The sequence below is a fragment of the Meleagris gallopavo genome, chromosome 6 (assembly GCF_000146605.3).
Source record: "Meleagris gallopavo isolate NT-WF06-2002-E0010 breed Aviagen turkey brand Nicholas breeding stock chromosome 6, Turkey_5.1, whole genome shotgun sequence".
Lineage (NCBI taxonomy): Eukaryota > Metazoa > Chordata > Aves > Galliformes > Phasianidae > Meleagris > Meleagris gallopavo.
The window spans coordinates 17,068,947-17,080,833 of record NC_015016.2 but is presented as its reverse complement, the minus strand read 5'-3'; the positions used below and the strand labels follow the sequence as shown (position 1 = coordinate 17,080,833).

The following is an 11,887-nucleotide window of genomic DNA, read 5'->3' as shown; positions in this document are numbered from 1 at the left end:
TCAAAAAATAATCATTCCTGCAGTCAATCATTTTTGCAAGCAGGGATTTGAAGCCTAATAATTAATAACAATGGAGGTAGTTCTTTTTTTAAAAGATTGAAACAGCGTGCTTCTAAGTGCCCAGTTCTCAAATTCTCACAGTTATTGGGAAGAATTAGATCTTTGTTGGGTAAAAGAGCTTCAGAGTAACAAACAAACAAAACCCCACACTCAACCTCTCATTGCATTGTCCACCTAAAGAGGAAAGTATCTACTATTCTTTACGAAGGTTTTCTAGACATCTGTGGGTGCACTGAGCAATAATGTCAGAGATAAGAAAATCAATTTTGCATATAACGTACTGTTTCGTAATTTTATTTTAAATGAAATGACATCCAGATACAGCCCGGTTATTTAAGAAAGGATTTAAATGAATGTTTAAGGCTGAAAAAACTCCCTGAATTAATTGATTTAGCTTCTCTTTATTTTTTGCCAATATTATTATGAGCTCAGACAAAATTCACTCTTTTGCATTACTCAGATTCAAAATCACAATCATTTTTTAAAAAAGTAAAAAATAACTAAAATGTTCACTTTCCAAACAATCTTATGAGATCAACAAAAGTATTGAAAAGCCTTCATTAAAAAGCGACATTGACTTGATTTACTGCTCTACAAATTGTTTAAAACAAGCATTCTAGGATAAATGCTTAAAGCAGCGCTATAGATTTAGCAGGATTTTTCCTAATGCCCGTAAGGAGACTTTTCTGGCAAAACTACAACTTAAAAAAACATACTTTGAAAATGTACTCTTAAATTCACCAGAATACAAAAAAGAAGTCCCAAATAACTGTGTCTGAGAGAAAATTATTATGTGGTGCTTCCTCATACTCCAAATTCCCAGTAATGCTGCTAAAACAAGGAGTTTCCATGCTGATATTTGACTGAGAGCTGTTTAGAAAATGAGTTGGAAACACATCCTGTACCTAACAATGTGAACAAATTCCAAGGGACTGCTGAGTAAGGCAACCAAGGCAAAGTATGGCTTAAGTGCAGTCTAGTTAAGGCAGAGTAAGTATTTTTGAAGCTGTTACTTATGCTTCCACTAAAAAGTAGTTCCCTAAAATGTGCACGGGAGCTTCAGTTAAAAAGATCTGGAGCTGGAGATGGTTTGCATAGAGAAACCTAAGGAAATACATTAAAATGAGTTAGAATACTAAAAAAAAATCCACCGCAAAACACCTTCATATTCTTACAAGTGTACAATCCTAAACTCCAATTATAATATCTAGATCAAGGATAGGAAACAAACGTGTTAAGAACAGCTTTGTCAAAATATTCATCTCTTGTTTGCCCCTTGCAAGACAAAGCTCTGGATCAGGCATCATCTGAAATTCTACACTGGCCAAATTATGCACAAAATTATGCTGACCTTACACTAAAGGAGTTTGTTTGGCATTGGTTTGAATGGTTAAGGAAAGGCAGAATTTGGCCCATCTTTGCACAGTAAAAGAAATTGGTCCACTTTTGTGAAGAATTCATAGATTACATATTTCCTACATGAAAAGCCCCACCCACCTCACTTGACAATTATCACTTATCCTATCCAGCACTGAGAACTGCTAAGTTATTCATATAAATATATCAAAGCTCAGGAAAGGATAACAACATCTGCATCGTGTTGTTGCATAAGCTTATGCTTAAAAATACTAGAAAACAGTTGTGCACTGATAATTCTTTGGCTTGAAGCTGAAGCTCTCTTGAGTAAATCAGTATTTCCATTTGTTGGAGTCCCAAGCCAGGAACCAGCCTGTGAAGGTTGGGGGCTCGTGCCCCTGCTTCACAATAACGATGGGGGTTCCCTTATCTCTGCCAGAAGGGTCTGTTTCAATATAACGTTTGGCTAAAAACAGGGGGAAATAAAACATGTAAAATATTAGTTAATTCCTTTGGCATAAAAAATACATCGAAAGCTCAAGAGAAAGAACCCAGAGCTATTATAATAAGGTATTCCATTCATTATTTCAAAGGCAATGAAATGATCAAGTAATTGCTGATTTCTCCCAGCTGCCAGTGAAAGAATTTTCCACAGGAGTCAAACAGTGATTATTACTCTGGTCAGTCCACTGCCATACAACCGTGTTTTGGTTTTTGATCAGGAGAACACATTTACTGGTGCTGTGCAAATTCACAGGCTTCAGTCCCATTTTTGCCATGTAAAAGCTTCAAATCTGCATTCAGTACAGATCCCCTGACGTCTCAGTGTAACATCAGTACCTAATGGAAATGCAGGCAAGGCAACCTTAGCTGCTTTGAGGAAATGCCTGCAAGCAGTTTTAGCAGGAATTCCATCAGGAAGGCTCAGGTATAAGAAATCACACCAAAGATGACAGGATTTTTTAAGGAGGTGCATTCCAGGTAAATTATCTTGATTTGTCCTGCAATAGGAATTTCCTCCTCCAAAGGTGGCAATACAGACAGTTGGGGATATGTTGGCACTCCTTTGACTATACATTGTAGGGTTTGGGTCAGTAATACCTCATTTTATTTTCAGTGCAGTTTCTTTTCATTGAGCTCTCCTATAATCACTTTAAAAAGCTCTGATTAATTTTTCTCTTCATAAATTTACAGATAAGAAAGATATATGAGTTTTAAATTACATTTAAAGGAGAAAATAATCTTACCCAGGATTAAATCCTAATAAGTTCAGTAACTCTTTTAAACAACACTGTAAACACAACTACATTTTTTCTTCAATATCTTTTCATTTGGTTAAGCACTATTGATGCTACTTCCCTCAGAATCAAATCCAAAGTGATTTGATTTACCAGATTTAACGGATTCCTGTCGTTCAGTTTCATTAGCATCTTTCCCAATCCAGACAAAAACCTGCAAACAGAGGAGAGAAAGCTTAAGCTTTTCTGTTTTTATTAGGATTTTATGTGCAGTAGGCAAAACACAAAACAGTTGATTCCACTAGGAGAAATAATATATTCTATGAAAGTACTGCAGAGATACACAGGTCTCATAAACCAGAATTAATGTGTGTTTTTTTTCCCTTGCTAGAGAATGTAGATCTATACTCAACAATTTCACCTCTCTCTTTTGATGCTGGAATGCCAGACTTGATGCACTCAGATGAAAGGAACTCTAATTACCTTTTCCGTGGTCATCTTTTCCAAGTTTGCAAGAAAACTGCTCTTTGGGTATAGGTGAAAGTGCTGAACAGGAGCAGCCTGGATCAGGCTCTGTATATGCATCATATGCACTTGTACCCTCAGACAGATGCTACTCAGGATACTGAATACTTCACTGAATAACCCCACTTCCAGAGCCTCAGTCTGCAATCTCCTACTTTTTTTTTTCTTTTTTCTTTTTTTTCTTTCTGCCAAGGATCCTTTTGGAAATCAGCTTCTTTTCCCAAATCTCTTCCATTCATATCTGAGTCAGTATATCCCAACACCTTCCTACCCAGCTCTTAATACTGCCTTCCTCTCTGCTCCTTCTTGTATGGGCCTTGCACATTCCTTTGCATTTCCTAAAATCTCAGCCTTTTTCCCTTGAAGGTTAGGCTGAAGAAGACAGGTAAAGCATGATATTCTCCCCATTTCCCTCCAAGGTGCAGAGAAAGAATAGAGAGAATGTGAGACACAGATGTGCTATCCACAGTCACAGTATGCCTGCCATGTAAAAATCTCTCAATGTTTTCAGTTTTCTCTGAATCCGGGAAAATGATGGAGATTATTTCTGTCACCCTCAACTCAGATCTTCTGAAGAAATCTATGTAAAGGTCTAGTGTTTGTCCCCTTCTCTAAAAAGATTTTTTTTCATGGGTAATGCTGCTATATTGATTTTGTGGCTTTTTTTGCAATAACCTTCTTTCTTAAAATTAATAAATCTTAGGGATGAAGTCAAGAATCCTTTCGAGAGCCTCAATCCTGGAGTTTATACTCTTGCAGCCTCCATTGGTCTTAATGGGAAATGTCTGCTGTGGTGTCACATTATGCTTAGAAATTCGGTCACGTATATTCACACTAGAACATCATAGAACTCAGAAAATGCAACTCCCAGTGATACAATTTAAAGAAAACAAAACCTCTTTCATTCTCAGAAATATGATCTTTCCTCCCATCTTACATGCAAAGTTGTTAAGAATAAATTCTTGTTACCACAAAAAAACAACAGTGGTAAAGTACACAGCTTACCTGCTCCCAAGCATCTAGTAACATGACATCATCTTCAGCCAAATCGTCCTGAGTGAATTCTCCTGGGACCTCCTCAATCTAAAAAGGACATTCTGGTGGGTATTTTTTGCTTTTGCCTTAATGACTTCTCCGATTTTGGACAGACCACAGATATTTTTTAAAGAATAATAGGAATTGTGACCATTGTGAATTAGGACTGAAGCTTGCCAGAAGGAGAAGACAGGGAGACTTCCATAGTGTGACTTGTACCAAACTAACTAAACCAATTTTACAGCTGATGTATTCATGCAGCTTACATTCATTAATAAAGATACTACTCTGATTTGCATTGGGTGAGCTCAGTGGTGAGATACACATGCAAGCATGCTTTCCAGTCACTTGAAAATGAGACATGATAGTTAACTAAGTCATTAAGGATTAGCCCCCAGAGGAAATGCAGACTGCTTGCTTCTTCCAGGGATTTACAGGCAGACAAGAAAGTAGTTTAATTTTCATCTGTATGAGCAGGAAAGCTAATAATGTAGCTAATAGATAGCCTGTTAATTGTAAAGGTCTATCAAGCATTTGGCTATGCTTGGTCGTGCAGGAGTACTAGAGGGATTGGAATCAGATAGTGCAAAAGTCAATCCTTTTTTCCCTCTACCATGATATGATGGCCAGAAGCTCTGAGTGATCTGACCTCCTCGTTGTGGTGAGCTTTAACAGTGGTGAGTCAGGTACTAAGGAATGAAATGGGAGATATGGAATTTCATAGATTTGGAGGGGTTTTAAAACAGAAAACCAAGCTAATAAATAGCTGCCAGCAGGATATTATAGAGAGACTGGTTACTTCCATTGTATTTCACAGGAGTATTTTAAAAGCTTGCTGGAAGAATATGCTTTACTATTCTTATAAGATTTTAAAGTCCTTAATAAAGGATCCTATTTGTATTATCTCTCTCAGTATGAATGAGATTTCTCTTAAGGAAGTTGCAGAGATGGTAGCCAACTATGTTGCCTATCTAAAAATTAGTTTATCTTTTCCAAACAGTAACACCTTTCCAGAATATGGTAAGTAATTAAGCCTAAACCATACGCTTAATATCCAGCACACAGTTCTGGATATTTCTGCTAAGGAAGTATGTCCTCTTACTTTCCTGAGCATAGGCCAGTACCTTAGAGGTAATTACATGTCCTAAATCTCTACAGAAAATTTCAGGCTAATAAGGATTTCTGGCAAGGGTTTAGGATGTTTCTTTTCCTCACCCCCACTGTCAGACACATAAGGGGAAAGGCATTGACCTGCACTTTCTCAGACAAATGATAGCAGACTGGCAATGCTCTGCAAGAACGCAATGCTTTTGACTAGGTAAGTGCCTCATCTTTTTGCATTTGCAAGCCTCTGAGTCCACAGCTAGAGCAGGCTGTGCAGACATCTCCAGTATTAATTCTTCTGTCTCTTCTCTTCTCTGCACTTGAATTGATTCAAAGCATCAAGCCTCAACTCTCTAGCTCTTGCTAAGCACTACTAACTACAAAAAGAAAAGCCAGGTCCCCAAATTAATTTAATACCTGTTGGTTCCCAAGATAAAACATGCCAGAAATTATACTATTAAAGAAAGAGGAAAGTATCCATTATACACTTACAATAAATCTGCCAGTCTTATTAGAACAACCATACAGGCGAGGAGGATGATCTTCAGCCTTTGTCAAAAGCTGTGATGAAGTCTGATATTTTTTTTACCTCCAAGTGCTTTCCAGAATTCCTCTGAAATACATAATGCATAACTTATACAGCAGTGGATTTAACATTTAATGGTTTTGCATGATATTATTTTAAGAATCCCTGAACAGCATCTTATTTGCTGCCTCAAAGATGAGTGCATTTTCTTACAATTCTTCCTCCAGTTTGTCAGCATAACAATAGAAGTGTCACTTGCAGATTTACGTCTGCAACGTCTTGCTCCCCTCCCAGTCACCAAGGGCTAAGAAAGGATCACATTGCTCTGCAGCACCAGCTGCTGCCCTACAGACTTCCAGGGCACTGCACTACTTCTGCATCAGCCAATTTCAGATAGATTTCCCTTGTAAAATGTTGTATTAGATTTTCAAAGGGAGAGAGTGAGCACATGGTTCTGCTTACAAAATACATAATTGTGAAAAACATTTAGGCTGTATTTCCATACAGTGCTGTATATCCACAGCAACCCCTTAGAAACCAACCTGGTTCCTGGCCTTCATTAATCCTAGCAGTCTGGCACTTAAGAATACTGGCAATGTATTGAGCTCCTTGTTCCTCTTCTCTGTTTGCTCCTTTTCCCATCCAGGTGTAACCAGTATTGTTTGGAAGTTTCAGAACAAAGGTATCATTGGAATTCAGTGACATTGCGTCAACATCAACCTAGAACATCAAGAAAGAAAGAATTTCACTCTTCCCATTTTCAAATAACATGGGTCACTATTTTGAATGCTTGTATAAAACATACATACGGATGTTAGTCAGCTATGCTTTGTTAATTTGAATTTTTCCTGGATTTACACTGACATAAATTAGAGATGAACTTCACTTGAAACTAGGATCTGTCTTGAAGGACAAATCTTAGAACTCTCTGGTAGTAGGAAGGACTGTCTCATTACGGGTTGCTGATTTCTTGTCTGTTATTTGTCAGTTGACTGCTCACTACACATTTTCATACACAGTTTCCTCTGCAACAAGCAGATTGGTTGTAGCCAGTTATACTTTATTCCCTTTGATCTTTGAGATAGGTTGGTCACACAGAGCAGTGTTTTTCAGAGTTGTGTTCGTACCAGATGTGACTATTCAACAGAGATAGTAAGAGCAGCTCATGGCAGCTATACCATATTATTTAACAGGTGACCTTACCTCAGCAATCCTGGTAATAGACATTAGGTTCCTGCGGATTTGGAAGAGCCGTGTGGGTGGAGCAGGTTTCTGACCTTCCTTCTTGGATGTCCCATTCTTGTAGACAATAAGTGGTTTATTTTTGAAGAGGCTCAGTAAATGGGGAGGCTCTTTGCCTTGACTGACTCGAATCTGTACATACATAACAAAATGCAATAAAAGAAACAAGAGGACATGGGTAATTATTTTTAGCCTTTGTTGAATAGCATAGACAATGTTAGCTAATAAAAGTAGGAGCGTTAGCAAGTGCAAGAACTGGTAAACTGAGAAAATCTAAGAATATAGATCCATACAAATAAAGTTAGAATATTTGTGAGATTTGTTGTCAATCATGTTAACACAGAGATAGGATTCAAACCTCTAACATAATGTCTCACTGTTTAAAATGTCTACTATCTACTGTAATAAGAAATTTGCTTTTTTTTTTCCAAAAGAACTGTCATTTCATGGAGTTTCATATGTCTTTTAATTCCACTAAAACAATAACTTGAAATTTTAGGGGCTGTGTATTTAAACACAAGAAGACAGTTGTTCATCCTGATTGTTTTTTTATGTGTGCATTTTTCTGTAGCACGATGAAAAAGATAAGTATAAATCCATCTTGCATGAATAACATGGATGACCAAAGGGAACTTCCATTACAGATACAAAAGAAATTGTTGCCATCTCAAAGAACACTGAGGTATAAAGAACTGCTATTTTTAGATTAATGTACAATATAAGTTACTTGTATACAACTGTTTGTTCTTCCTTTATGAGAGTATCCTCTGTCTTTTCCCACCTAAGGAAACAAAAGCTGCAACAGCTAAAGACTATATTATATATGGACTTTCTATGCAAGTTCCTCTTGCTTTATACAAGGAAAAGTGACTTGCATCTTGCATGAAATGAAGGCAAAAGGAAAGATGGCAGGAGAGAAAAGATGAGGGGGGCAGGGGGAAGAAAAGGAAATAAATGGAAAGCTGCCTGTCAGGAAGGCAGCGAAAGGCAGCAGCACAGGGAGGAGCCATGTCTGTCTTTTGGACAGTCACACTGGCTCTGCTTCCTATGCAAAACACCCCGGGGACATGGCAGTACCAGGCTGAAGATGCTTCTGTACTCAGCCAGAGGCAGTGGAGCTCAGTATAAGCGTGCTGCAGAGCTCTGGTACAAGGTTCAAGGCCCTGAGCTATGCCTGGTCAGGCTGGAAGCAGCGGAGAGCCAAGAAAGGGCTGCTGCAGGACAGCAGATCGTGCTGGGCTGCCAAGGAAGTGCTTCCAGCTGCTGCACTGCTGGACAGACTGAGAACATTACCTGTCTGGGACACCTAACATGTATGCTTGTGGATGTCAAGCTGCAGGATTTTACAAATGACAAACAGCAAGAAATGAAAAAACAAAAACAACACAGAAGAAATGCACTGAGGGAAACATTCCAGCAAAACAAATGCTCCCATGGCGTTTTAATACTAATTTGTACTGTAGTGCCATCTAGTGAGCAGAAATAATACACTTCAAACCTTTCCAATAATGCTTTTACACGTTAAGTACAGGTGATATATTTTAGGTAAGCATATATATACATACAAATCCACACATAAATTTATACGAGTGTATTTATAAGCAATTACATGCCTACCTGTAGTTAACATAGAATCATAGAATCATAGAATGGCCTGGGTTGAAAAGGACCATAATGATCATCTAGTTTCAACACCTCTGCTATGTGCAGGGTTGCCAACCACCAGACCAGGCTGCCCAGAGCCACATCCAGCCTGGCCTTGAATGTCTCCAGGGATGGGGAAACCACAATCTCCTTGGACAACCTGTTCCAGTGTGTCACCACCCTTTGTGTGAAAAACTTCCTCCTAATATCTAACCTAAACCTCCTAAACACACACAGCTCAAATAAAACAGCTTCTTAATCATATTATTGCAGCTAATTAGATGTAATGTTATTATTACTGCAGTACTGGTTGTAGGTATGACATAAAACTGTATGGTGCCGAGCTGTGTCCAAAAACAGAACATATGTTAGGAATACTTCAAGGAATAATTAACTGGAAGTATTTTAAATTTTCCTTAGTATACTTTCAGTAATAAATCATAACTGATTAATAGACAGAAGCATAATCTGCCTTTTAAGTTTAGTGTACATTCGTGGGTGGAGGAAGTCCTTAAATTGGTTTAATTAAAGGATGGGAAATAAATAATTACCTTCTAGTGCCTAGAAAATCCCTGCCTATCCCTAGTCATCTTCCTGCTTGAGCTCTTCTGTGAAAATAAGGGGCTTTCCACTGCTCCATCTACCCAATGTTGGTTAAAGCCAACAAGTCAGAAATGTATTTGAAAACAAATATGAGGATCAAACAGTATTAATTGTATGAAGAAAATAAAAGGGAAAAGCTGGAAAAAAAAATTTGAACTGAGTTCAAGTAACTGGCAGCTTGGTTTTATCTGTACAAACAGGTCAATGACAAAAAGACTTGAATACAAACTCGTGTTTTTTCAACTAAGGAGGTACATCTATCTTCTGCAACTAAGCTAAGTGCTATGAAAAAAGATCAGTATGGCAACATGCACAATTTCTTGCAGAGTGAACTGTGAGATAAACTTACAGTGCTTCATGGCTAATCATTGTACCATTAAGCTGTGGTAAAACACAAGTAATTTCAGGCAGTTTATGCACTGAATGGAAGTTAAATATCTTGATACATGACAAATACATTCACAGAAGGGGTCACCATTACCAGTCGATATTCCCTGTCTTCAAACACTATCTCCTTCTTTCAGTTCTTGTTTCTGCATCCATATTGTATGCTCTGTTCAAGGTCATCCCAAAGATACTAACCTGCACAGCCTGATCGTTCAATGACCTGTCCAGCTGAACAGTCAGAAATGCAGAAGCAGTCAGTTCATCTTTTGTAGCACAGGCTCCTTGCCTGAGGAAGACATTGTAAAAAAAAAAACAAAAACAATGATTGAGCCGAATTTCAAAATGGTCTAGAGATTATACTGCATCTCCAAGACACAGTAAATAACCCTGCATTTACATGTGATTCTCTACTCTTCTCAACAGGACACAAAGTCAGCATGAAATAATGTCCACATATTGGAGGTCTGTGCAAAGCTGTCAGTACATACCATGTGTAGATGATCTGCCCTTTAGGATAAGTGTAAAGGATGATGTAACAGTCACCACCATAGAACTGTCCATACGTCTCAGGTTCCACAGGAACTCTGCCGCTGCTTTCCACTCGCCAGATCTGGGGAAACACAGAAATCACTGCAAAATGCTAAACTTCATCTTGAGTCTCTTCAAGAGGCAATTTATTCTATCATACCTTAAGCAGCTTTTTTCTCTTCCCAAATGTTATAGTATATGACCAGGAAAGATTCTACACTGAAGTGTATGTATGCACCCTATATTCACAGAATGAATGAATAATGATCAACGAGCCATGCAGTACACTCTTCTTTGTCTTGATGCTTTAATGTCATTTCATAGTGCTATGTTTGAACTTACTTTCTTAATGTCTTAAGATGATAGTGTAACAAGAATGTCACAACATTATGGCTCTCAGTAGAACTATAGTAGTGTTTGGGAGAGGTAGTCAAGATACAGTTTTGCAGATTTCTTGTATTTGATTCACTACAGCACAACTCAGTTAACAGCTGCCCTTCAAAAACATACGGTTGAAATTATAAATAAAAAGTGCTCCAGATCTAAGCTGCTGTGGTTGAAATCCATGGACCATCCCAAGTATGAGGTCAGAAATGCAGAAAATAAGCCAATAAGACTGTGGGCATTTATTCCTCCTCTTATTTTCAGGGTCTCAACAGTCAGACTTGTATTCAACAAGGTGCGTTGGTGCAGTACCAAGCTAGCCCTGTGTAGTCCAAATATATTCCCTGGATTATACAAAAAACTAATCCAAAGAGATTTCAATGGCATATGGATAGATTTGAAAAGACTCTAAAGCCATCATATTCTTTCAAAATTCAGGCTCTCTGAAACACTCATTAGGGACAAAGAAGTAGACAGGACAGATACAACAAGACATATGTAGATAAATGGATTAAATTTCTGACTCTAAAGGCAAGTTTTCCCATTTCAGATTTCAAGATGATGTGAGATAGAAGCATTCCTTCAGGATAAGGATCATATTTAAAGTATTTCTTTTATAAGTATTTTATAAAAGGGGAGACATTTCTGCTCTTTGATTTCTTCTGATGACTGCTACAACATCTTTTATGACCCTAAAAATAATATTACATGCCAGCACACTGCTGACAAAGAGATTCACTTTCCACTTCAAAGTTCCTTGTCTATTGGTAGGAATAACCATTAATGTAATTGTACTCAATATAACAGCTTACATGGCAAAACATACAGTAGCAGTTTAACCTATTACAAGTAACAGAAGAAACTGGGTAGGTGGAAATTGGATAGGTGTTAATTACCACACAAAAAGTACCTGTACTTTCCCTGAGCCATCATCTATCATGTTATGCTGTGCAGCCATTTGTGGAGACTCGTGCAACTTGGTAGCATCAAATTCAATCTGCTCAATTTTAGCCACTCTCTCTGTGACATATACTTTGCCAAAGCCATCACTTTGATCTTTATCCTTCCAGTCTTTGAAAAATTGTTTGAAAATTGGCGTTTCACCTCCTTCTGGAAGCACTTGAATCTGAAATGAAACAGGAAACATGAGATGGAATGAAAACAAGGCTAACATGGGTACTGAAATGAAAACTCTTCTGAATTATCTGTCAATAAAACATTGCCCTTATTGACTTATATGCCCTTAAAAAAATAC

At 37.8% G+C, this 11,887-nt stretch overlaps 1 protein-coding gene across 1 annotated transcript; it reads right to left on the bottom strand.

Annotated features, from left to right (window-relative positions):
- Positions 1-445: 445 nt before the first annotated feature.
- On the bottom strand, positions 446-11,821 carry LOC100543828 (adseverin-like). Its single transcript, XM_010712538.3, is given in 11 exon segments — positions 446-1,756; positions 1,758-1,882; positions 2,808-2,868; positions 4,185-4,262; positions 5,811-5,902; positions 5,905-5,931; positions 6,387-6,564; positions 7,048-7,218; positions 9,916-10,006; positions 10,209-10,330; positions 11,543-11,821. Coding segments are annotated over 11 exon segments (1,335 nt in total). The 5' UTR covers positions 11,807-11,821; the 3' UTR covers positions 446-1,630.
- Between the last annotated feature and the right edge of the window lie 66 nt (positions 11,822-11,887).